General features: G+C 38.9%; 2 protein-coding genes across 3 annotated transcripts; one reads left to right on the forward strand and one right to left on the reverse strand.

Moving 5' to 3' along the window:
• LOC107801559 (eukaryotic initiation factor 4A-13-like) lies at positions 1-3,847 on the forward strand. 2 transcript variants are annotated; one of them, XM_075235288.1, is made up of 5 exons: positions 1-295; positions 1,918-1,973; positions 2,073-2,449; positions 3,467-3,513; positions 3,656-3,847. In XM_075235288.1, the coding sequence occupies exons 3-5, from the start codon at positions 2,317-2,319 to the stop codon at positions 3,719-3,721; spliced, it is 246 nt and encodes an 81-aa protein (XP_075091389.1). In that variant the 5' UTR covers positions 1-295; positions 1,918-1,973; positions 2,073-2,316; the 3' UTR covers positions 3,722-3,847. The 2 variants fall into 2 exon arrangements, with proteins under 2 accessions (XP_075091389.1, XP_075091388.1); XM_075235287.1 differs by having other exon boundaries at positions 8-295; positions 1,929-1,973.
• LOC107801557 (aldehyde dehydrogenase family 3 member F1) lies at positions 3,613-24,481 on the reverse strand. Its single transcript, XM_016624904.2, has 10 exons — positions 24,071-24,481; positions 22,948-23,016; positions 6,072-6,168; positions 5,664-5,870; positions 5,357-5,481; positions 4,985-5,089; positions 4,681-4,853; positions 4,519-4,609; positions 4,211-4,360; positions 3,613-4,101 (listed from the first exon to the last, which is right to left on the reverse strand). The coding sequence occupies exons 1-10, from the start codon at positions 24,257-24,259 to the stop codon at positions 3,841-3,843; spliced, it is 1,467 nt and encodes a 488-aa protein (XP_016480390.2). The 5' UTR covers positions 24,260-24,481; the 3' UTR covers positions 3,613-3,840.
• Positions 24,482-25,898: the final 1,417 nt, after the last annotated feature.

Here is a 25,898-nt window from a genome sequence, read left to right on the forward strand (position 1 = left end):
GTTTTATTATTCAGCCAAAAACTAAAGGCTCGGTTACAGAAAAGGCACCACTCACTCAAAATTCTCAGGAAACCGTTTCGAAATAATTCTCACGCATTAAATTCCAGCGGACATAAATCAACAATGAACAGAGTCTTTGTCTTCATATAAATCAACAATGAACAGAGTCTTTGTCTTCATATATCTCTGTATTAAATTCCTGTTTCTATTTGTCTATCTCAGGCCTTAGAATGGTTGACAATTCAGGAGAAGATATAAAAGGAGGAAAAATCTGATGTGTAAAGATGATGGTAAGGTAAATTGCAGTTTTTTTTCTTTTTTGTTTGCTATGAACTTTTGCTGAAGAGAAAAGACATGCTGAATAGGGGTAGAGAAATATTAAAAAAAGAGGCTAAATAGTGTATTTCTTCCCACATTTTGCAGCATATTTTTATGTTGATTATGAATCAAATAATTTTTCTTGGATTATGAGGCGGTGGAAATTCAGGAAAAATAGTGTAACAGCAGCAGTTCCTTAACTAAAGAAGAAAACAATAACGGAAGGGTGAAGAAGTTTATAAAGGACAACGTAGTGATAGGAAAATCTTTGTCAAGATATTATTCTGTCAATTTTTAAGAATGGAAAGAATATTTTAGGTATATATCAGTGCCTAATAATAATAATAATAATAATAATAATAATAATAATAATAATAATAATAATAATAATAATAATAATAACTATTTTACTTTCGGCTGAATTTGGTTACTACTGTTCAATTACTATTCCCTTTGCATCTCTGCTTCTTCCACTGGTTCTGTTCATCTCTTTCGGCTTTGCTTCTGCCTATTGCAAGAAGATATTCATCAAATCTCATGTGACAGTGGCTGATTATGTTATACTAATGTATTTTCTGATGTGTTTATTTCATTTCTTAAATGATGATTAATCTGGAGATTACATCTTTTATTCATTTAACATATCTAACTCAATTTTGAGAGAGAACTCATAAGTATTTTATAGTGATTTTCTGCCTGTTAAATGACGTTTGCATTACAGTTGGTTTATTGTAATAGAAATTATGCTTTGTCAAATGAGTAATATAAAAATATCATTCTTGTAATGATTTGTAAGACCAATATTATCGAATAGCTAAAATGGGCATTATATTGGCTTTTCAAGAGTATCAACTTAGAATTTTGATTTTCGGTCTACCATCCAATTTGGAAACATGATTGATCTCTTTTAATGTGCATTTACTGACATTACTCATGCTGAGTCATGTTCTTTTTTAGATCAGTAATGAGAGATGGAGGCATTTTTCCTTGAAAAAACTTAATTGAAAATATCTGATTTGTTAGGATGCTTGTCTGTTTTAATTTTTAGGAGTAAATTTCTCATTTTCTGCCTATGATCCTTGATTTGAAAATTATTGAATACTATGTTACTGAGTTCATTTGTTAAATAATTATTTTGCTAATTAAAACAGAGTTTGGTTAACCCAAAATTTGCGACAGCAGTATTTGTATGTTTTTGAAGTTTGAATGCAATATCATTATCTTGATTGCTTCACGAATTACTATGTCATTTTTTATGAAGAACTTGGATGTGAATTGAATTTTCTTTTATTGAAAGAGAATGGCTTAACTTGCAAGTTACAGTATATGTGTAAAATAATATAATACTTTGTGAATGATTATGTGATTGATTATTTTTCTGAAAAATTTGTGAACCGTCGATGCAGAATCCATCTACTATGGCTCTATTATTTGAGTACCTAACTCTAATATGACAATTGTTTCTTTACCTTCCTGTAGACATTTATAATTGTGGGATAAAATTTTTAATGCGTATGAATTCTTATATGTGCAAGTATTTACAGTTTTAAAAGTGATTTTATGTTTGTAAGAATTCTCTGTATCGTATATAACTTGTAGAGGAGTTGCAGATAGCAGTGACTAAAGTGGAACTGTCGAGACCAATGAAGATTGAGGTACATGATTGAAACCATATGAAATATTTCGAAGGTGTCCTTTAATACATAAATCATTATTCATCTCTTAAGCATGAAGTTATTTTATTGTATCAACAGCTTTTGGTAGTTCTCTGCCTCTCTCATATTGGATTCCTGAACTCTGCGATATAGTATATCTGAGTACTTTTTGGACAAAGCAACAGTCCCTAAAAACTATCATCCTCAAATCTTTTCTAGTATTCAGTCTCCCTTTAATATATTACTTGGGTATCAGTCATGGCCAGCTTGCAGCACCAAAGAGCCTCGGGATGGAACAAGAATTGTTCACATCATATGATGAGGTTTACAGCAGCTTAGATACATGGGTTTGCAAGAAAATCTTGTGAAGGAAACCTATGCCTGTGGTTTTGAGAATTCATTTGCTATTCAACATATGGCTTTTCTTCTCTTTTGCAAAGGTCTTGAAGTTAATCAACATGTACAATCTGGAACTGGTATATAATTTTATGCTGACTTTATAGCATTAATATTTTGATACAATATATGTTTCATTAGAAAAAGAAAATAGTAGTCTTAACTAATTTTGAAACAGGAACATGAAGCCTCTCACCGTATGGTATGTTTGTTTGCTTATAATATAATTTTTTAATGTTACGTAGTGGCTAAATTTGAGGTAAAGTTGCAAAAACGTTCCGAAATATATTTTTTTTAATTTTAGAAGAGAATTTTCTTTCATCAGTCTATCAAATGTGTTAAAAGTTTGTTGCACTTGGCATTCAATTTCCATATGATGAAGAAAAGAAAATTACGCACGAGATTATTGTAAAATTTGTTTAGCAGCATTTATCTTCCCTTAAATCTTTTAGTCTCTTAGACTTCAAAGGAAACATAATAACTAAAAAATTTACCAATATAACAGTTATACGCTGCCTCTTAATTTTATAGAATATTTACACTGTAATGGATTTAACATTCCATTTTAGTTTAACGATAAAATTAATAATTATAACTATATTAATAACCATAACACTTATCCGTGTTGTATGATAAGCTTTTCACTATAAAATGAGCATTTAACTTCACCTCTTAGATTGAAAGAGGTGTTCCTCGAGAACCATGTACTTTTAAAACTAAATAAGTAATGAATGCTTTATTTATTTTAATTAGATTTTCTGCTAGATTTTTTTCATAAGTTTTTTTTATGTTACATCTTGCATTATATAATATGTTTTATTTTTGGCAGTATAAGTAATTTATTTCCTTTGAATCAACTAATATAAAACAAAGATGTTTGACAGCGCGAAGCGCGGCCAATTAACTAGTATAGTTATATAACGATGCCTCCTTATCTCTAATACCATTTAAGTTGGGAGTTGTAAGTTATGTGAATTCATAACTTGCCGTAAGTGGGAACTATATTTCTGTCTATTCTTCTATTAGAATGAAACACAATCATAATTCCAAATCCCTGGCAGCAGTCTATTCAGTAACTATGTTTCTTTCTTCTGCAGGTTTCACCGAATCACATCAGAAAGTAAGCTGCAACTCTAGAATTAAGGTAACTTTACTGTAAATTGCTTTAGTAGTTTGTCTTAGCCAAAAAACTAAAGAGCGAAAACAATTCAAAAGCCTATATCATTGTTTACTGAACAATCACTTTCATGAAAATTAATTTACTTTGTCTATTATATGCTTGATAGGCAAGTCGAGAGGCAAATAAAACCACTTCAACAGATTGCTGGAAACAAAGGACAAGTGTAAATTAGTTTTAAAAACCAACTTCTCACTGGGGCAAGCAAGTGACAACATTTTAACTTTTCTTGACGATTGATTAAGGCACTTTGTTTGATAGATTACCCTTATTTGACCGAGAAGATTTCATCTTCTACTGCCTTCGATTTCTTCTGAATAATCCTCTCAACCCCAGCAAGAGCAGTACAAGACCAACATAGTCAAAATCGTAAGCCAATCTGACAAAGTCCATTTTGAAATCATTCCAAGGAGGATACCTTGGTTCCAACTCAATTAAGAAGCTCCTATGTAAGACTGCTTTTTCATGACTGAATGTGTCAAAAGAGAACTTCCCATGGTAACGTCCGAAACCACTCTGACCAACGCCTCCGAATGGTAATGTGTCAGCTAAAAACTGACATTGCAAAATTATGACAAGTAAATCAACATATCCTTTTATGCTTATATTTAGCTGAGGGAGTGAGGATATATTTGAAAGAGAAGAGGTGGAGGGATCTTCACACCTGAACCATAGCATCATTGAAAGTCAGACTTCCAGAAGATGTTTCCTGCAAGATCTTCTCCTTCAACGAATCGTTCTTGGTAAATGCATATATTGCAAGAGGTTTTGGCCTCGAGTTTATGAACTGAATGCTTTCTTCAATATTATTCAGCTGTTAAAAGAACCACTTTCCTGTCAGACATTTTCTTGAGGAGATTTTCTGATAAAGTGAATCCAGAGTCAAGTCCTTTTACTCCAATTGAAAGCAAAGATAACATTTTGTAAGCGAAAAACAACAATGATATTGTTTGAGAATCAGTTTGGCCTTACTGTGATGATTGGAAGCAATGGGCCAAATATTTCTTCAATCATGATCTCAGCATCTAGGGGAGGATTCAACAAGATTGTTGGCTCAATAACCCTGAAAAATTCATCAAATAGAATGAGGAACGCGGTGTGTAAGCAATAGTATAAGAGGATACAGAGGATTACATATTTTCCTCATCTACTGAGCCTCCATAAACAACAGATGCTGCAACATTCGGATCTTTCAGAAGGTTGTGAACTCTTTTAAAGTGGTGCTTGTTCACGATTCTGGCGAGATTTTCCAAAGTTTTCAGGTTCTCACCATAAAATCTCTTGATGAACTTCTTCAATAGTTTGATCTGGAATACCAGAAACTACAACAATAAATAGGCGGCTACACTATCTGCCTCAAAAAGACAACAGAATAAATCTTTTAATGAGCAAGCAAGGCGGAAAAGATCAATATAACAGCTCATGCTGCCATTAATACCAGAACTGAAGCAAATTGTGTTTCCACGAGCACATAATCGATTCCTATGCATGCTTGTCCGTTGCATGGTCCCCACTTGCCACCCACTATCCTTTTGACAGCCACCTTAAAACCAACATTATACTGTGAGCAAAACATGAATAAGGCCTGAATTAATTGGATACTCTACTCCCCTCAACTCTACTTGCTTCTATAACGCAACCCATAACTTTGGTGCAATGACCTAGGACAAAAATTTCCTTTTATTTGCAACAAATAAAGTTGTTACTTATGGGAGATGCCTTGACCCTTAAAGTTTATAGCTTAACTTTCTTTTTAAATGAAATATGAAGTAATCATTATTGCATTAGAAGATATTTAACCATTGGAAACCTGTAAATCGGAGGAATTTGATAGAGTGTCAAGGATGGTCGGACATTTTCCACCCAGTTCTAGAGTTACAGGTGTTAAGTGCTTCGCAGCTGCTGACATTATGAGGCGTGCAACTTGTGGACCACCTACAAAACAGGAGGCCGGAATTATATCATCAACACAAAGGGGTTGTTCATAACTAACAACTCTTTATTCTAGGTCACTTCTTAATTATTCATAAATCATAATTGCTGAATGTCCTCCTGCAAAATGCTCCTTCCAAACATGAGAAAGATTACAGGAAAAAAAATGGCTAAGCTATACATACCTGTAAAAAATATCTTATCCCATTTTAGCTGCAATAGCTGTTCTGATATGTCTTTTCCACCTTCGACAACTTTAATAGCTTCTGGATCCAAGTAAAGAGGTATTGTATTGGCTAGAAAAGAGGAGCATTTTGGTGCTAAGTCTGAAGGTTTGAGGACAACTGTGTTTCCAGCCGAAATTGCTCCAATCACTGGGTCTAAAGCTAGGGCTGCAGATGAAATAGCAAACTAATAAACACAAAGCGACAGTTGTGGACAACCAGCTAAGAGAACCTAGCAGATGTCAATCGAATAATGGAATAGTATAAAATCCATACTGCTTTTGTTCCTGAATTAGTAATATTGATACCGAGTTCAAGGAATTAGTTTCATTGTACAATTACAATAGTAGTTAAAAAGATTTTACTCACAGATGGGAAAATTCCAGGATGCAAATATGAGCACCACTCCCAGTGGCTCTGATACTACTGCCCCTCTTGCAGGAAAGAAAACTAATGGTATCCGGCCCTGCTAATATAACATCATCAGTAGCTGCTCAACACCTTATTGTTGGGAATAAATCCCCACAAAAATAATATTCACGGTACTAAAAGCGAAATAATAATGTAGCACTGAGATACGGTAATTAACAAGAATAAAAGAGTGACAACGACACCAAGACTTTTACGTGAAAAACCCTTTTGAATAAGGGAAAAAACCACGGCCCCGAGACGAGCAACTAATATCACTATAGCAAGAAATTTTACACTTTGTAGGTTCGAGTAAAATACTCCAAAGACCACTACAACACTCAAAATAAATAACCCTCTTTTGAATTTCCCACCTCACTACAATATCGCTCACTCTCTATTTTCCTCTACACAGTCTATTTCTCACAATGCCTGAGAAATACTCTATGCAACTATTGTGTTGCTTTTCTTTCTGTGTGATAAAATGAAGAAGCCGAAACTCTCCTTTTATAGGAGAAATAACCTACCTCTTCAACCAATCAGAATGAAGGATTGGTTGAAAATTTGCAATGCAAATTTTTTCTTTCTTTCGCCTAAGAAGTTTGACATTTTCCTTCTACAACCTAGCTTATTTGACAATAAGAAAGAAAAGATGGCTGCCAATCAATTTCTTCCTTAATTTATGGGATGGACCCCACAAATTTCCTCCTCCAGTCCCATTCACCTGAATAAGGTAGCAGTGTCTTCTAGTTTGAGTGCATGCCGACAAGTTCTTTACATAGCTCGAACTTGTCTCTTGGTACCACCTTGGTTAACATATCAACAGGATTTTCACTCGTGTGAATCTTTTTGACCTGTAAAGATTCGTTCTCCACCTGCTCACAAATCCAATGATATCTCACATCTATATGTTTTGTTCTTGCATGGTACATGAAGTTCTTGCTTAAGTCTATTGCACTTTAACTGTCACAATAGACGACATACTCCTTTTGATGCAATTCCAGCTCTTGAAGAAACCGTTTGAGCCATACCATCTCCTTGCCAGCTTCTGTAGCGGCAATGTACTCTGCTTCAGGTGTTGAAAATGCAACACACTTCTGCAATTTAGACTGACATGATATAGTTCCCCCTGAAAATGTAAACAAATATCCAGTAGTGGATTTTCTGTTATCAATGTCACCTACCATATCAGCATCTGCATAGCCCTTCAAGATTGAATGAGATCCTCCAAAGCACAAACAATTTCCCGTGGTACCTCTCAGGTACCTTAGTATCCACTTGACTGCTTCCCAATGTTCCTTTCCAGGATTTTCAAGGAATCTGCTAACAACACCAACTGCATGAGCAATATCATGTTGGGTGCATATCATTGCATACATCAAGCTTCCGACTGCTGAAGAATAAGGAACTCTAGCCATGTTCCCTTTCTCCTCCACACTTGTAGGACACATCTTCTTGCTCAACTTTAGATGACTAGCAAGAGGTGTGCTGACTGGCTTAGCATTCTTCATGTTGAACCGTTCCAGTACATGTTCAATGTACTTCTCCTGAGACATCCACAACTTTCTGCTTGTTCACTCTCGAACTATCTTCATACCCAGAATTTGTTGTGTTGGGCCCAAGTCCTTCATATCAAATGACTTGGACAAATATCCCTTCAACTTTGCGATCAGCCCCTTATCTTTTCCTACAATTAACATGTTATCCACATACAACAACAATATAATAAAGTTATTTTCAGAAAATCTTTTGAAGTATACACATGGATCAGAATATGTCTTTGTGTAAGTTTGACTTTTCATGAATGAGTCAAACTTCTTGTACCACTGCCTTGGTACCTGCTTCAACCCATAAAGACTCTTATTCAGTTTGCACATCATGTGTTTCCTTTCAGCTACTTCAAATCCTTCTGGCTGCTCCATATAGATATCCTCTTCCAAATCTCCATGAAGAAATGCAGTTTTCACGTCCAACTGCTCTACAAGATCTAGGCTAGCTGCTAAGCTCAAGATTGTTCGAATAGAAGTCATTTTGACAACAAGTGAGAAAATTTCGTCAAAATCAATACCTTTCTTCTGCTCGAAGCCTTTTACCACCAATCGAGCTTTATATCTGACCAGCTTGCCATTTCCATCTTTCTTGAGTTTAAAGACCCACTTACATTTGAGTGGTCTTTTACCCTTTGGAAGTTCAACCAGCTTGTACGTGCCATTTTTCTGCAAAGATTCCATCTCCTCTTGCATGGCTTTCATCCATTGGTTCTTTTCTGGATGGGACATCAACTCCTTAAGACTTTCTGGCTCCCCCTCATCACTGATGAGGACATACTCCGTGGAAGGGTACCTGCATGACTCTACCCTTGGCCTTTCTGATCTCCTCAGAGGTTGAGGTTGTTCTTCTCCCCTGTGTGGAGTCATCCACTTGCTCGACATCATCATCAAATTGCTCCCCCTGCTGAATAACCTCACCAGGTTTCTCCCCTTGCTCGGCAACCTCGTCGGTCGTACTCTCTGCACTTGTGGGATTGTTAGAAGTAGAAGAAATAGTAACAAGGTTAGGAATAATACCATTCTTGGCCTTCTCTGACATATCATCAGCAGTTCCAACTTCACTTTCTCGGAAGACTACATCACTGCTTCTGATGACCTTCTTCTTTACGGGATCCCACAATCTGTATCCGAATTCTTCATCTCCATATCCGATGAATATGCAAGGAACATATTTATCATCCAGCTTTGTTCTATGCTCCTTTGGTATATGTGCAAAAGCTTTGCAACCGAACACTTTCACATGCGAGTAGGACACCTCCTTGTTGGTCCAAACTCTCTCCGGGATGTCAAACGCCAATGGAACTGATGGACTCCTATTGATCAGGTAACAGGTTGTCTCAACTGCTTCACCCTAGAATGACTTAGGCAGTTTAGCCATTCTGAGCATGCTTCTCGCCTTCTCCACAATGGTGCGGTTCATCCTTTCGGCTATGCCATTGTGTTGTGGGTTTCCAGGAACTGTCTTTTCATGTCTGATCCCATGGATCGAACAGTACTATTCAAATTCCCTTGAAGTGTACTCACCTCCATTGCTACTTCGGAGACGTTTTAGCTTTTGGCCTGTCTCCATTTCCACCATAGCATGAAACTTTTGGAAAACTTGAAACACCCAATCTTTGGTTTTCAAAATATAAACCCATAATTTTCGTGAAGCATCATCAATAAAAGTAACAAAATATTTGTTACCGCCCATCGATTCAATTTCCATTGGACCACAAACATCAGAATATACCAAATCAAGTATATTCAATTTTCTTTCAGACAATGTCTAAAATGAGACTCTATGCTACTTACCAAATAAACAGTAGTCACAGGGTTTTACCGTTGTACCTTTGGCATAAGAAATGAGTGATTTCTTGGCAAGAATCTGCAATCTCTTCTTGCTCATATGACCCATTCTTTTGTGCTACAAATCTGCAGAAATCCCATCTTGTGCCGCGTTCAATTCACCTTGGCATATTTTTGCATTTATCCTGTAGAACGTGCCATGAGAAACTCCATTTGCAATCACCAATGATCCCTTGGTGAGTCTCTACTTTTGATTTGCAAAATAGTTCTCGTATCCATCTCGGTCTAAAGCAATTCCCGAGATCAAGTTCATCCGCAAATCAGGTACATGTCGCACGTCTTTCAGAACCAATGTGCATCCGACATTTGTCTTGATACAAATGTCACCAATCCCCGCAATATTTGAGTAACTTGTGTTACCTATTCTCACAAGGCCGAAATCACCTGCTACATATATGCAAAAACGATCTCTTACCGGTGTGGCATGGTAAGATGTTGTATCAACCACCCATTCCGACTCTAGACCTGATAAGTGCATGAATTCCTCTTCCTCGTTTATACAGAGGACATCATTATCATTGTTTTGCACCATGGCGGATGTGTTGTCGTCATTCTTCTGGCCATTAGTTTCACCTTTGCCCTTCCTTGGATTTGGACAATCTCTTTTGAAGTGACCTGGTTGATCACAATTGTAGCAATTTCTAGCTATTGATTTGGATCGGTTCTTAGACTTCCCACGAGCTCCGGATCTACCATAGTTGCTCGAACTCCTTTGATAACTCCTGCATCTACCTTCTGTGATAAGAGCATGTCCTTGATTTTCAGGCTTCTTTCTCATCTTCTCATTGAGTAGAAGAACCGATGTGACATCTTTCAACTCAATGGTAGTCTTACCGTGCAGGATGGTTGTTGCCAGATTATCGTACGAAGATGGCAACGAGTTCAACAGCAAGATGACTTTATCTTCTTCCTCGATTTTCACTCCGAGTTTGGCGAGCTGTGTGATTAGTCCGTTAAACACATTTAAATGTGACAAAAAATTCGTACCTTCACCCATGTGTAGGGCGTATAGCTGCTTCTTCAGGTATAATTTATTTGTCAGCGTTTTGGACATGTATAGGCTTTCCAACCTTGTCCAAATGCCACATGCGGTGTCTTCATCAATGATGTTATTTACCACATCGTCTGATAAGTGCAACCTGATTGCACTAGCAGCTCTTTCATCCAAGTCAGCCCAATCCTCAGCTTTCATGGTATCAGACATTTTGGCATCAGCTTCTAGTACCTTGTGTAATCCTTGTTGGATGAGCAGATCTCACATCCTTCTTTGCCATGTTGAGAAACCGCTATCTCCGTTAAATTTTTCTACCTCGTACTTTACTCCGGACATTTTTGTTTTTCACCGAGTATAGTACTACCGACACTGAATAGTATTTTTGTGAACGAGCAGAACCTGTGCTCTCATACCAGTTGTTGGGAATAAACCCCAACAAAAATAATATTCACGAAACTAAAAGCGGAATAATAATGTAGCACCGAGATACGATAATTAACAAGAATAAAAGAGTAACAACGACGTCAAGATTTTTACGTGGAAAACCCTTTTGAATAACGGAAAAAACCACGGCCCCGAGACGAGCAAGTAATATCACTATAGCAAGGAATTTTACACTTTGTAGGTCTGAGTAAAATACTCCAAAGACCACTACAACACTCAAAAGAAATAACCCTCTTTTGAATTTCTCACCTCACTACAATATCGCTCACTCTCTATTTTCCTCTACACAGTCTATTTCTCACAATGCCTGAGAAATACTCTCTGCAACTATTGTGTTACTTTTCTTTCTGTGTGATAAAATGAAGAAGCCGAAGCTCTCCTTTTATAGGAGAAATAGCCTACCTCTTCAACCAATCAGAATGAAGGATTGGTTGAAAATTTGCAATGCAAATTTTTCTTTCTTCCGCCTAACAATTTGACATTTTCCTTCTGCAGCCTACCATTTTTGACAATGCAAAAGAGAAGATGGTTGCCAATCAAAGGAAGAAATTTTTCTTCCTTAATTTATGGGATGGACCCCACAAATCAGTTATTCAGCTTTACAATTTCCCAAGGAGAGAGAGAGAGAGGGGGGCCCTAAGGCCGGTGACGTGGCGCTCTCATTCAACAGCAAATCCCGTGTCTTGCCTCTGTGCTTATTTGGCATTTTAAAAGAGATACTCCCAGCAAATAACAAAAAAAAAACTCAAAATATACAAACCCATTCAGGTGCAACCACTTCTTCCACACCGATTCTTTACTCTCTATTTTCTTTCACTTTTTCTCTACTCCTCCATCTCTTTCACTTCTATGCACTCCTCCGTCTCTTTCTCTGTACTCCTCCATCTCTTTTGTACCCTTCTCTCCCTTCTTATTTTTACGCCCATGAACTGTTTGAAAAAATGTCGCACTAGCACCCGGAATGTGCAACTACTTCTGTTCGATCAACAGATACCGGTATGTAATTCTTTCAAACTTAATTTTTACCCATTATGCTAAGCAATTCTAATCTAATCAATGATATATTTGCCTACTCTAATTATTTTCAAAAAATGGCCGGAAGTGGTCGTACGCGCTGTCATGGGCGGCTTTCCAGCCATGCCCCATGATCCCTTGGACGCGCCCCGTGGCGTCCTGGCCAGCCTCCCAACGCCCGTCGCCACGGTCGGCCCCGTGGTCTCGGCAGCTCCAAGTGACAAGCGCGCATGTGCCTCTGTCGCCCCACCGACAGCCATCGCCAGCACCCAGCCACAGGCAAAAGCCAACAGCGCCGCGCGCGCAGACAATGCCGCGCGCGCAGACCCTGATGCTAAAGACAAAGTTGCTGCCAACGGACTTGCTGCTGCTTTGTAGAAGACTAAGTCCTTTTCATTGTAAATATAGAGTAGTTTTGCTGCATTTTCTTTAAGTGTGATTTTCCAGCTTTCATAGGTCTAGTCATGTAACTTTGGTTTATTTTTTTTAAGCATTATTAAGGGGGACCAAGCAATCAAAACTTTCAAGCAAGCAAACAATTCTCTGTACTGGTGTCTCTCCCCCCGACACCGTCTTGTTTTCTGTAATAGCTTTCATTCAATGCAATCAAGCTTTCTTTCATTCTCAATTCTCTTTTCTGCTCTCTTTCAATTGCTCATGACATTGGTTTTCCCGTACGGCACTGACAATCTAGTCTAGCGTACGGAGGGGACCTCAGTTGGCGGACAGCAACCGTACTGACATCGGTTGCCTAGCCTTACGTCGCCCTTCCAAGGAACTTCAGGAAGGCGCCGCGTAACAGTTGGTATCAGAGCGTAGGCTCGACATCGGACGAGGGATCACATTGCAATTACCACCATTTCTGACCATGGTGAATTATGGGGATCGCATCGCGACCCTTGAGGGAACGGTTGACGCATTACGGCCCATCGTGGAAATGGTGCCCGATCTAAAAACCAGCCTAGTGCAAAGGTTGGACGACCTGGACCGCAGACTCATCCAGGCCGAAGTTGACATAGAAAACATCAGCCGCGACTCTGAAGGAGACCGGCAAACAGCAGCCACAGAGGCAGCTGAAATTTTTGGTAAATTTGAGGTCCTCCAGCAGGAGCGTGCCGAGGATTTAGCCAACAGGGAACAAGAGGCAGACAGGGTGACTGCCATGCAACAAACCATTGACAACTTGACAGGCCAGCTCAATGTTGTCAATGCTGCTTTACAAGGCCTACTTCGAGGAGGCGGAAACCAATTTGGGGGTGGTGTGAACCTCGCCCCCGTGGCACAAAAGCTGAAAATTCCTGAGCCAAAGCCATACAGTGGAGCTCGGAATGCCAAAGAAGTGGAAAATTTCATTTTCGACATCGAGCAATACTTCGATGCCGTGGGAAGCCTGGAAGAAGCTAAGAAGGTAGCAACTGCTGCCATGTATCTTCAGGGTGATGCCAAACTCTGGTGGCGGGTGAAGTACGAAGCCATCAAGGCAGGTGAAGATGCCCTCGACACATGGGCGGAACTGAAGGCAGCCATACGCCTACAGTTCTTCCCCGAAAATGTTGAGTACAATGCCAGGAGAAAGTTGCGGGAGCTCCGCCAGACCAAATCAGTGCGAGATTACGTGCGGGAATTCTCCGCGCTCATGCTAAACATCCGTGACATGGGGGACAAAGACAAACTCTTCACCTTCCTGGAAGGGTTGAAACCTTATGCCCGGATGGAGTTGCAGAGACAAAGGGTAGACACGTTGCCTAAGGCAATCCAAGCAGCAGAGTGCCTTGGGGATTACCAAGTGGAAGCTCGGAAGGATAGGCCTCAACAGCCTGTCCGAGGAGGATACAAAGGGGGCCAACCAAACACTAGTGGCCCTAGCAGAAGTGGAGGAGACCGGAGTGCACCCAAATCCAAGACTCCCTCTTCCGGCAGTACTAGTGCTGCATCTAACAACAATGATCGGGGGAGGAAACCCCCCTCAGGATGTCGCCATTGCGGCGGACCACATTGGAATAATGAATGTCCACATGCACAGATGAATGCCCATCAAGCTTTTGAGGATGGGACGGATGACGACGCCGATGATGCGGACCAGACCGAGCCAGTAGGTGCATTCAATGCAATTGTTGGCTCCATTTCTGAGCCCTTAGCGGGTACCAGTGCCGGTATCCGCAAGAAGAAGGACCCCTGTCCAATTGCCAGGAAAGGAAATAAGAAGGCGAATTTGAGGACTCCTCCTCATCAAGAGAGGACCCTAATGTTCGTTGACATGAAGGTAAATGGCAAGCCCATTCGGGCAATGATAGACACAGGTGCCACCCACAACTACTTAGCCTCGACTCAGGTGGAGCGTCTTGGACTAGTCGTAGGAAAGGGCAAAGGTCGTGTGAAGGCTATCAACTCACCACCTCAACCAGTGGGTGGAATAGCCAAAGAAGTACCAGTGAAGCTTGGCCCTTATGAAGGAAAGTTCAACCTGCGCGTAGTGATCATAGATGACTTTGAGTTAATCGTGGGGTTGGAATTCCTGAGACAGACCAATACCATGCCCGCACCGTATGCAGACATGCTGCTGATGATGGGGGCAAATGGGGCCAAGCCCTGCATTATTCCGTGCATTCCCATGAAGATGGCAGCCGAGAACATCTCGGCCTTGCAGTTGAAGAAGGGGGTAAAAAGACATGAACCCACGTTCCTGGCTACCCTCTGCATGGAAGATATAGAACGCTCCTCGGGTCCCATTCCTGCACCCGTGAAGGAGTTACTTCTGGAATTTGAAGACATCATGCCACAAGACATGCCAAAGCGTCTTCCGCCTAGGCGAACTGTGGACCATGAGATTGAGTTGGTGCCGGGTGCGAAGCCACCTGCCCGGGCGCCATACAGAATGTCACAACCCGAACTCGCCGAGCTTCGGAGACAATTGACGGAAATGCTAGACACAGGGATCATTGTGCCCTCTAAGTCCCCATACGGGTCCCCTGTGCTATTCCAAAAGAAACATGATGGTAGTTTGCGACTCTGCGTGGATTACCGGGCTCTAAACAAAATCACCGTGAAAAACAAGTACCCTATTCCGCTAATGGCAGACTTGTTTGATAGACTGGGTGGTGCGACGGTATTCACCAAAATAGACCTGAGGACAGGTTATTGGCAAGTTCGGATTGCCGATGGTGATGAGCACAAGACGACCTGTGTGACAAGATATGGGTCGTACGACTTCCTGGTTATGCCCTTTGGCTTGACTAACGCGCCAGCCACATTTTGCACCTTGATGAACCAAGTCTTCCGAGAATACATTGACGAATTCGTCGTGGTTTATTTGGATGACATTGTGGTATATAGCCAGACACTAGAAGAACACCTGGAGCATTTGCGGAAGGTCCTAGCCCGATTGCGGGAGCACGAACTATATGCGAAGCTATCCAAGTGCTCCTTTGCTCAGAAACAAATTGACTTCCTCGGACATGTCATCGAGGAAGGGAGGATCAAGATGGACCAGCAGAAGATTCAGGCCATTACAGAATGGCCGCCTCCTAAGGATATACATGCCTTGAGGTCGTTCCTTGGCCTATGCAACTTCTATCGGCGGTTTGTGAAAAGTTACTCCCTCATTGCAGTGCCGCTGACAGAACTTCTCAAGAAGGCCACCCCGTGGGATTGGGGCCCCAAGCGGGCAAAGGCCTTCGACGCATTGAAGATGGCTATGTCCAGTAGCCCAGTCTTGGCCCTCCCTGACTTGGCCAAGCCATTCGAAGTGCAAACGGATGCCTCCGACTATGCACTTGGTGGAGTATTGCTACAAGAAGGGCATCCCGTAGCGTACGAGAGCCGGAAACTGAAGGATGCAGAGCGACGCTATGCCGCCCATGAGAAAGAATTATTGGCTGTCGTTCATTGCTTACGCCTTTGGAGGCATTATCTACTGGGAGCCCCATTCGTGGTCAAGACAGACAATACAGCCGTTAGCCATTTCATGACCCAGCCAAAGCTGAATGGACGACAGGCTAGGTGGCAGGAACTCCTAGCGAAATTTCACTTCAACCTGGAGTACCGAAGTGGAAAGACCAATCATGTTGCTGATGCACTCAGTCGGAGAGCTGATCTAGCATCGATGTGTGTTCTCGCCGCCCTAAAGGGAAGCGAAGTAACCACCACCATAAAAGACCAGATACAGGATCTACTCATCAAGGATCCTGCTGCACAGTATTTGGTTGATTTGGTAGGACAGGGCAAGACTCGCCAGTTCTACACCGAAGATGGGTTCCTGAAGGTGAAAGGGAACCGACTTTATGTTCCTAAAGGAGGAGATCTGCGACGGACTCTTCTTGCAGAATGCCACGATACTTTGTGGGCCGGTCATCCCGGCGAGGAACGCACCATGGCATTGCTTCGCCGTGCATATTATTGGCCTCAAATGGTCGATGACGTCGCTCAGTATGTGAAGACTTGTCTAGTATGCCAGAAAGATAAGTCAGACCGCTTGACGCAGGCAGGGCTCTTGGAACCACTAGCTGTACCAAAAAGACCTTGGGAAAGCGTTTCCCTGGACTTCATCACCGGATTGCCCAAGGTCGGAGATCTCACAACTATCTTGGTTGTGGTGGATCGGTTTTCCAAGTATGCTACCTTTATAGCAGCCCCACAATATATATCAGCAGAAGATACAGCTCGACTATTCTTCTCTCATGTCGTCAAGTATTGGGGCTTACCTAAAGACATTGTTAGTGATCGCGACTCACGCTTCACTAGCAATTTTTGGACCCAACTCTTTAAGTGCCTCGGGTCAAAATTGAGTCATAGCTCAAGTTTTCATCCGCAATCTGATGGCCAGACGGAGCGATTCAATGGCATGCTAGAGGAATATCTCCGGCACTTTGTGACCGGATCGCAGAAGAATTGGGTGAAGCTTCTGGATGCTGCTCAACTGTGTTTCAATTCACAAAAGAGCTCAAGTACCAACAAAAGCGCTTTTGAAATTGTTACCGGACAGCAACCGCTACTCCCACACACAGTGAACGCACCAAACATGTCAAAATCTCCTCGGGCTGCCAGCTTCTCAAAAGAATGGAAGCAAAATTTGGAGATAGTGCGGAGCTATCTTGTCAAAGCCCAAAAGCGGATGAAGAGGCATGCTGATCAGAATCGCCGCTTTGTGGAATACCAGGTAGGAGACAAAGTGATGGTCAAAATCCCAAAGCGGTACTTGTTTGCAGGGGTCCATGACCCTCGCCTATTGCAAAAATATATTGGACCCTTGTCCATTGAAAGGCGCATTGGGAAAGTTGCATACCGGGTGGATACCCCAGCTTGGTGGAAAATCCATCCTGTTTTCCATGTCAGTCTCCTGAAACCTTTTCGGGAAGATGTGGAGGATCCTTCACGAAGCCAACTCACAATACCAAGTATTCGAGGCCCCAATTCAACCGGAAAAAGGCGTGCTGAAGCTATTCTTGATGATCGAGTGATTCACGCCTCAAGAAAAGATCACCAGGAGTTCTTGGTGAAATGGCAGGGATGTGATGCAGAGGAGAATACTTGGGAGAGGGGAACAAACCTCAAAGCCTACAAGAGCCTGATTGATGATTACCTTGCAAGGAAGGCGCCGAGGACGTCGCCAACTCAGGTGGGGGAGAATGTCATGGGCGGCTTTCCAGCCATGCCCCATGATCCCTTGGACGCGCCCCGTGGCGTCCTGGCCAGCCTCCCAACGCCCGTCGCCACGGTCGGCCCCGTGGTCTCGGCAGCTCCAAGTGACAAGCGCGCATGTGCCTCTGTCGCCCCACCGACAGCCATCGCCAGCACCCAGCCACAGGCAAAAGCCAACAGCGCCGCGCGCGCAGACAATGCCGCGCGCGCAGACCCTGATGCTAAAGACAAAGTTGCTGCCAACGGACTTGCTGCTGCTTTGTAGAAGACTAAGTCCTTTTCATTATAAATATAGAGTAGTTTTGCTGCATTTTCTTTAAGTGTGATTTTCCAGCTTTCATAGGTCTAGTCATGTAACTTTGGTTTATTTTTTTTAAGCATTATTAAGGGGGACCAAGCAATCAAAACTTTCAAGCAAGCAAACAATTCTCTGTACTGGTGTCTCTCCCCCCGACACCGTCTTGTTTTCTGTAATAGCTTTCATTCAATGCAATCAAGCTTTCTTTCATTCTCAATTCTCTTTTCTGCTCTCTTTCAATTGCTCATGACATTGGTTTTCCCGTACGGCACTGACAATCTAGTCTAGCGTACGGAGGGGACCTCAGTTGGCGGACAACAACCGTACTGACATCGGTTGCCTAGCCTTACGTCGCCCTTCCAAGGAACTTCAGGAAGGCGCCGCGTAACATTATGTATGCAACCAATTAATATTTGTGGTCTATGTTGTGTGTGAATGAGTATTCTCTTCTATGCGAAGTGCCAATGTGCCAACTGCTCTATTTTGTTATTTTTTTCCCATCATTTTAATTTTTTTCCCACTTTCTGCGTGTTGACTCAATAATTCAACCGTTGCACATTAATTAGGAAGTACGAAAGTCACTTCAATTTTGTTGTTGTACGGCAAATATAAGAATAACATACAACCAAAATAACTCTATGCTTTGAGCCTGTGCGGAGTAGAGATACTGATATACTTGACTAATCTAATTGTATAGGTGTGGACACACAAGGATTGTAAAGATACAAAATGCCGTTACGAGATTGAGGTACACTCCAAATAATCGTCGCCATTACAATTTATGCACAATCGATAACTATTGTTTCTGCACAATCGATAACTACTGCTCTAAACATTGTTGAATACTATTACCATAATTATTGGCTTAATTGATAACTAAAGGTGTTATTTATCTGAAGTATATTATTATCATTTTGGTAACGAAGTTCGACAATGTCTTTCAATGAAAATTATAGTTTACTCATTAAGTTTTTCAATCTACTCTACATTTTTATGTTCTGCTTGAAGCGACATATGCATTTAACATTGCTACAACATTGTAATGATTTGGAGAAAAAATACCTCGGCATTATTTTGATGGACGTGAACTCAATATTACCAAATTTCTTATATTATTGCATTTTCGTCGTTATCCAAGTCCTCTTCTTCCCCTCCAAAAGATATGATTTTGGAGCTGAATATGGTAGCCCATCAGTTTCGACCAAACCATGTCTTTTTTCTTTCATTAATGGTGGCAATTCCGAATACTAATCTATCTTCTCTCTTTCATGAAAAGTTCTGTAATTAATGCTAAACCTATGGAAAATTAAGGCTCAACAAAATAATTCTTAAAATTGAAGGCATACTAACGTTCATCATTATCATTGAATAGCAAAGGAGAACCTGAAAAGGAACAGTAAGAGCAAAAAGGCACAATTCGATTTCACCATGGCTCCTTTAATAGATTTAGAAAAGGTACACCCTTTTTCTATTTCTATGTTTCATGTTATACACATTGCGCAAAGGATACTCTTTTCACTAATTATCATGTTTTGGCAATTTGTATATTGGTTTATGTTGGATTTCTCAGAACTAAGTATATATATTTGTGCTAGATGAATGATTGTTTTTTGCTAATTAAAATTGCTTGTGAAAGAGTTGAATAATTTAATTTTAGCATAATCATTATTACTGATAATATATTATTCAAATTCTTCTGTGATCCCCATTTAGCTTTCCTTTGAAATATTTTTGTATGTTATATTTTGTAAACCTTGCAGTATGGTCGATCTGGAACAATGATTGAATTAATGGCATCTTTTACTCCTATAATTTGTTAATCAGACTTTTGTTATGTTTTGTGAAATTGAAGTCACTATTTGTTATTATCTGAAAATAAAGGCACTGTTTGTTTGTTTGTTTGTTTGTTTGTACATCCAGGATGTCATTTGAATTGGAATTCAATTAGTTGACAATCAAGTGGTAACTTAAGGGGGGAAAAGGCTGGTAATTTTTTTTTAAAATCGATTAACAACTAAAAAGTCTATTTAATCTGAAATTTCTGATCCAAATATCTGCTTCAAATATAATATTCTTTACTCTTTGCTCTCTTGATATTCTTTAATAGGGAAAATGATTTTGGACTGTTTTTCACAACATGTCGTCACCAAGTTTTCAAGCTTTTGGTCATTTGGCTTCACTTTTTTGCAGATTTGATCATAAATTGGAAGAGAATTATTTCTCTGGGTAATTGGACCAAAACATTAACCATTATCATCACTAGTTGATAATGTCTTCCTTCTCCACTCTTTCTTTTTAGTAGATTTTTTGTATCGAGATCTACTTCTATTTAATTACTTTATGTACTATCGAAGTTCTGCATATGGCTCCATTAGTTTTTATTCTTTTTGGCTCGCAGATGAGGAGAGTTGTGGCTCGCATTTTCTAACTTATGTTTTCCTTTACGGTATCATTACGGATACTTCTCTTTCACTAGATCATTCTCAGCTTCTGCTGTTCAAGGGCATCCAATTATGATGCCATATAATGCTAAGCTAAATATAATGAGTCAATTTTCAGCATTTCATTAGCCTTTTTTGTTTTCCTATGGACCTTTAAAGAATCTTTTCATTTGTTGGCATATGAAGCAACTGATTTAACGTTTGAATTTAATCTTTCAATAAATTTATGCAGTCTATCTCATAATCATGTTGTATAATCCTGGTCCGTAGCTTCCTAAATAGAAAATTTGCACTGAAGTTTATTCCTACTAGAGTTTTTTCCATCTTTTTATTTTCCTTTATATTTTTTCCACGAGTCTTGCTTTTCCTCGTAGAACTTCATTCTTCATACTACTCAATTGCCTATTCTGCAACATTTCAAAGAAAATTTTGATTATCACTATTCAGCTTATTTATTCTAAATAATTGGGGAATAGTATGGAGTTTATTCTGAAAAATATCCTTGATAATGTCATGATGTCCTGGGGTCATGATTACCATATGTACTAGATTTGCAATTTTTTGTTCAAAAAATTCTGTTAGGTAGCACAGTTAAATAAATGGATTATTCTGTCTGATTTTGTATGCCATTATGCATGTGGCTAAGAAAAACATCTACTCTGCCATCAGCTCCATTATTCCTTATCTGATACCATTCCCTCTATCACAAGCAGTCCATAATTAACTATTTATGTTCCTTTTCTTTCTTGAAAAATATTTTGTGACTTTATGGATATAGTATTTATTCCTAATCCCGAATCATTGAAATGCAGCTCTGCACATATTAGGGGCATATACACACGAGATGAATGAAGAGGATCACAAAAAATCTGAAATGGTTTTGAGTATCTCTTCCATGCATTAATTGTCATTAGGCTGCAGGGTATGTGTTCTCATGACCATTCAATTAGAAGTTTTAGCTTCATTTTGAATGCTGAAGTGGAGTATTTTTGTGTGCAAACCTTTTCCGCGGGCACATACCTCCAAAATTTTTAGTATAATTGAAAGTGTTGATGAAAGTGTGACTGAGGTTTACCAAGCAAGATGCAAAGAATGCAAATTTAATTTGGAGGAGTTCGATAAATGACTAGTGAGTCATATTTCAAATGAAAGTTGAAAGTCATGTTGAATGCAACAATAGGATTACAAGATCAACAGTCAAAGAATTGGCTTGTATTGGGAAACAATGTTACATGCTTTTATCCTACTTGCTTGGGTAAATATATTTGAAGCACACGTTACTTTGATATTAGTAATGAGGACTACGGATTACTACAAGACTAATATCATATAGAAGGTTTCGGGATGAAACAGAAGGAAATCAAGAGGAATATAGGGAAGATTTATTCTCTGATAGAAAATGAGCATTTTCTTTTCTTTCTGCACCTTAAACACTGAAGGTTGTCGTATGAACATCTGGAATGAGCTATAGCTGGAAAGTTTTTAATTCTACATTTAATTTCTTAAATCTCATTCTTAGTGTTCTTTTGATTTTCATTTACAGTCCTCTACATTTGCTTTTATTAAGTTCTGCAGGTACAAATTTGTTTTTGAATATAGTGTATCTCTTCTTTTTGTTCTTCCTAGATTTTAAATTGTAGGAGTGTTCATGTATTCATTTACAAACAGTATTTCTTTCTAAAATTTTACATAGAATCAATGCACAACCACGAGAATACTGCAATACTCAATAACTAATGTATACTATTTTCGAGTTTTACAGGCTTTGACTATATAATATTTACTGTTTTATTTATATATAATTTTGTTAATTTTTTTGGAGATATTGTGAGTTTTGTATCTAACAGGAGGAAAAATTTATATGTGTATAATGCATGAAAATCGTATCTCTTCTATCTCAATTAAGTTTATAATAGGATCACATGATATTTTTACTATTTTGTTTAATGACTGCGCGAAGCGCAGAAAAATGCACTAGTTATAGATAATACAAATTGTTGTCAAATGACTGAGAGACATGAATAAAAGAACTTTTTAAACTTTCACTTGCTGGTTAGATGACCAAGAAGCAAGTAAACATAAGAGATATTTACCACACTTTCACGCACAAAGAGTAATAACATACTGCAGTAACCTCATTTTGATGTCTCAATAAGGTCATAGTATCACAAGGTTTACTTCATTGTTACTTCTGGATAGATTGGTTTTGAGCAATTCATTTGAAACTGCAGATTGTTTGTTATTGAATCACTTTTTTGGCGGATGTAATGCAACTCCTGTTGCTACTACTTAACAGACTAATTAGTAACAGAAAAATTCAATTCTAGATCTGTTTCCTTCGAAGTCATTTTCAAAACAATTCTGGGTCTGCTTGTCTCTGTAAACTGTTTCTAACATCAATAGTAATTTAAACAAGGACCGTTGTAAAATATGACAATACCTGTTTCTACAGTAGCTAACACACTTGCTCAAGACAGAAAGGAAGAGAAGTTACAACCAACATCCACAACCTATTATTAAGGATATGACATCAAAGATGTTTGCAGAAGATTGCTATAACAGTTAAGGATAATTTTATTTATTTCGCAGGGGAGAGGGCAGAATTACGAACCTTTTGAGGGGCCATCCACTTCTCAACACAGCGGAAAGCATTGGTAGCTGATTTTTTCACCACCCCAACCTGAAATGAGTGGAAAACCAAACTCTGGTCATATGATGAATCACTAATTAAATACACCAAATTTTATTGTCTAAAACTCTTTGATAATATGAATTTCAAGTGTATATGCCATTTCTCTGGCATGATAGGTTGATCACTATCGGAGTAGTGGTTAATTTTGGTCCTACTCCTGAGGTAGGATCAACTAGCTCAGCATGTGCAAATCAGAATTCAGAAGACACAACAAAGTCCCGAGATGCCTGACCAGCGTGCCTAACTTATCAGGCCCGTCCCACCCAATTATACCTGCCTGCTCCACATCTCCACTTCGGATTAAATCCAAAACAACCGTTACTGCTCTACGTTTCTCTTCGGATTCCAAGATTCGTGTAACCATCTCCCACAAATCAAGAGACTACAAATGAGGAATCGTTTTCAACCCTAGCTAGCTATTGGAGGTCCTCTAATAAAGGGGATCATCAAATTCTTGACCAACTACACTCTACTGAGCTCTACCGCTTCGTTACACTTCCGCTCTTCCTATCACTTGAATCAATGCCTCCGGTATCATATCATCACCAAGTTCTTTACAGCTTTCATTCTCTACTTTTTTTAATCTTTTTTTTTTACGATTAACTTTCTATTCAAGCTGCTAGTGCCTTGTTATTCGTAATTGTTGGATTTTTAGCATCCACATATCACATCCAAATTATCCAACCTTCCATTTCAGGAAACAGCTAATCATACTGTTGGGTGTGTATACTACATGAAAGTAGAAAAGAAAAATGATCTACTTACTAGGATTTGTATATTTTTAATGGTGTGAGGCTTTTCTTTTTTAGGAAGTCGTACAAGCATACAATATCACTTTCGTTTTAGCCTAACACATATAGATATCAACTTACTTTGAGCTGGTATATTACAGAAGCAAAATTTGCACTCTTAATAGTTTGAAACTGAGCTCGTAAACATTAACAGTGTACGAAACAGAAGCACCAGGTGCATAAATCAGTTGAAGAGATTTTTTATTTTTTATTTTTGAAAAAAAAAAAAGAGAGAGAAAGTAGGTACTGACTTCATCACGATAAGCTTCAACAGGGTGCTTTCCAAGATCCTGTCTAAGTGCTTCAAAGATTTTATCTTCATTTTCAGCAAGGAGGTTGAGAAGGGCTTGAAGCTGTGCTTTCCTCCATTCAACCCCTCTTGTTCTTCCTCCTCTGAATGTTGTTCTCACTTCACCCAACATTTCTTCGACTCTATCCATTTCTTCAAATTTACTCAAACAAACACTCTTCTTTCCCCAATTCGATCAGTTTTTATTAAGGAACTCTTCCACATGCAGCATCTGTCCTTTCTCTACTAATTTTGCTTTGCTGTTGCCCTCAAGTCTTTTGCAAGCATTAAGTATCACGTGGTATTTCAAGTGTTTTTATTTGTAGTTTTGTGCAGTTTATTTCGGGGTAATATTTCCACACCGTTTTAGGATGATATGGGCTGCTAGTTTTTAAACACTATAAACGACTAATTTTGAAAAATTTATGACAACTATATTGTCGATACATTTATTAGGGGAAAGAAATTAGCAACAACATTGAAGACATCATATAGTTTGATAAGTATTAATCTCTTTGAACTTATTTTCTTTTTAATCCGTTCACAAAAGAATGATTTATTTTCATATTTGAAAATTATTTATTTGTATGCAATAATACTATGCTTCATTTTACACTACAAATTTAAAAGTCTTTTTTTAAAAAAAAAAATTTATATCAAATTAAATAAGTTCACATAAATTGAAATGGAGAAAATAAGATACTACAACTATTTTGTCCTCTTCAAGTCATAGGCGGATCCATGATTTGAATTTTATTGGTTCAAATTTACAATTCTACCACATATCATCTCATTTAATAAGTTCAAAATTTATTATTTATACATATCTAATATGTTTTGGACAAAATAATAGGGTATAAGGAAAAACTATGAGTTGAACCCAACCATGAATGCGCCTCTGCTTCAAGTGGTTAGTGGTTACTTAATAAATGGTTGGTAAAGACTGTCCTCTACACCATCTAACATAACTTTACAATCAGATGGGAGTTTACTTGAGACGTTTTTGACAACACCTTCTGAAAAAAGAGAAATAAAATAGAGAGAGAGAGTTATGTCTTTATTGTGACTAATTAAGACTACAGTAGTAGAGTACTTGACGAACCATATCAACCCTAATCAAATTTGACGAACGTCCTATTAGGCATTGTAATAGCTAATGGGTAAATTATTCAGGACAATATGAGAATTAAATCGTCCGCTCTATTTCAGGAATTCTGAAAAATGACATTTATGTTAGTAAGATGGTTTTTAGAGTAAGGTACATTTATGTTTATAAAAAGTGGTCCTTACTTATCGGAGAGTCCGAAACCAAAATAATGCATTTTTGGACTCAAAGAACAAAAATGTGAAAAAATACATAGTGACCAAAATATATATAGCGTAGTTTTAAAAGACGTCATACCTTAACGGTCGTTTGGCCAGTTAAGTATAGCGTCCTTTAAAAAGATGCTATATATAGCGTTTTTTTTTTAAAAGACGCTATATGTATTGTTGTGGGCCCACAAATAATTCTTGTGGGCTTAACTCACATAACAATAATTCAACTGGGTATAGCGTCTTAGGCTAAGACGCTATACCTCAAATAATTCACACCCGGAATGGTTTTTGCCTTATATAAGGACGTTAAGGATTTTGTAAAAATCCATTCCGAATTACTCTAAGTGTTGTGAAATTTTTGTTTGTTTAGTTGTTTTGCATTTTGTCACAATGCCTGAAGAGCAAAGAACTAGGGTTTTATTATATTGGGGGGTGAGGTTGTGGTGATGAATAACTCAGTAAGTTATAGTTTA

The sequence above is a fragment of the Nicotiana tabacum genome, chromosome 17 (assembly GCF_000715075.1).
Source record: "Nicotiana tabacum cultivar K326 chromosome 17, ASM71507v2, whole genome shotgun sequence".
Lineage (NCBI taxonomy): Eukaryota > Viridiplantae > Streptophyta > Magnoliopsida > Solanales > Solanaceae > Nicotiana > Nicotiana tabacum.

Coding starts and splice junctions, on each gene's coding strand:
- LOC107801559 (XM_075235288.1), top strand. CDS start 2,317: ATGGGTTTGCAAGAAAATCTTGTGAAGGAAACCTATGCCTGTGGTTTT. Junction 2,450..3,466: donor ACATGTACAATCTGGAACTG/GTATATAATTTT, acceptor TTTCTTCTGCAG/GTTTCACCGAATCACATCAG. Junction 3,514..3,655: donor GCTGCAACTCTAGAATTAAG/GTAACTTTACTG, acceptor TATGCTTGATAG/GCAAGTCGAGAGGCAAATAA.
- LOC107801557 (XM_016624904.2), bottom strand. CDS start 24,259: ATGGATAGAGTCGAAGAAATGTTGGGTGAAGTGAGAACAACATTCAGA. Junction 5,090..5,356: donor CAAATTCCTCCGATTTACAG/GTTTCCAATGGT, acceptor GTTGGTTTTAAG/GTGGCTGTCAAAAGGATAGT. Junction 4,102..4,210: donor TCAATGATGCTATGGTTCAG/GTGTGAAGATCC, acceptor TTGCAATGTCAG/TTTTTAGCTGACACATTACC.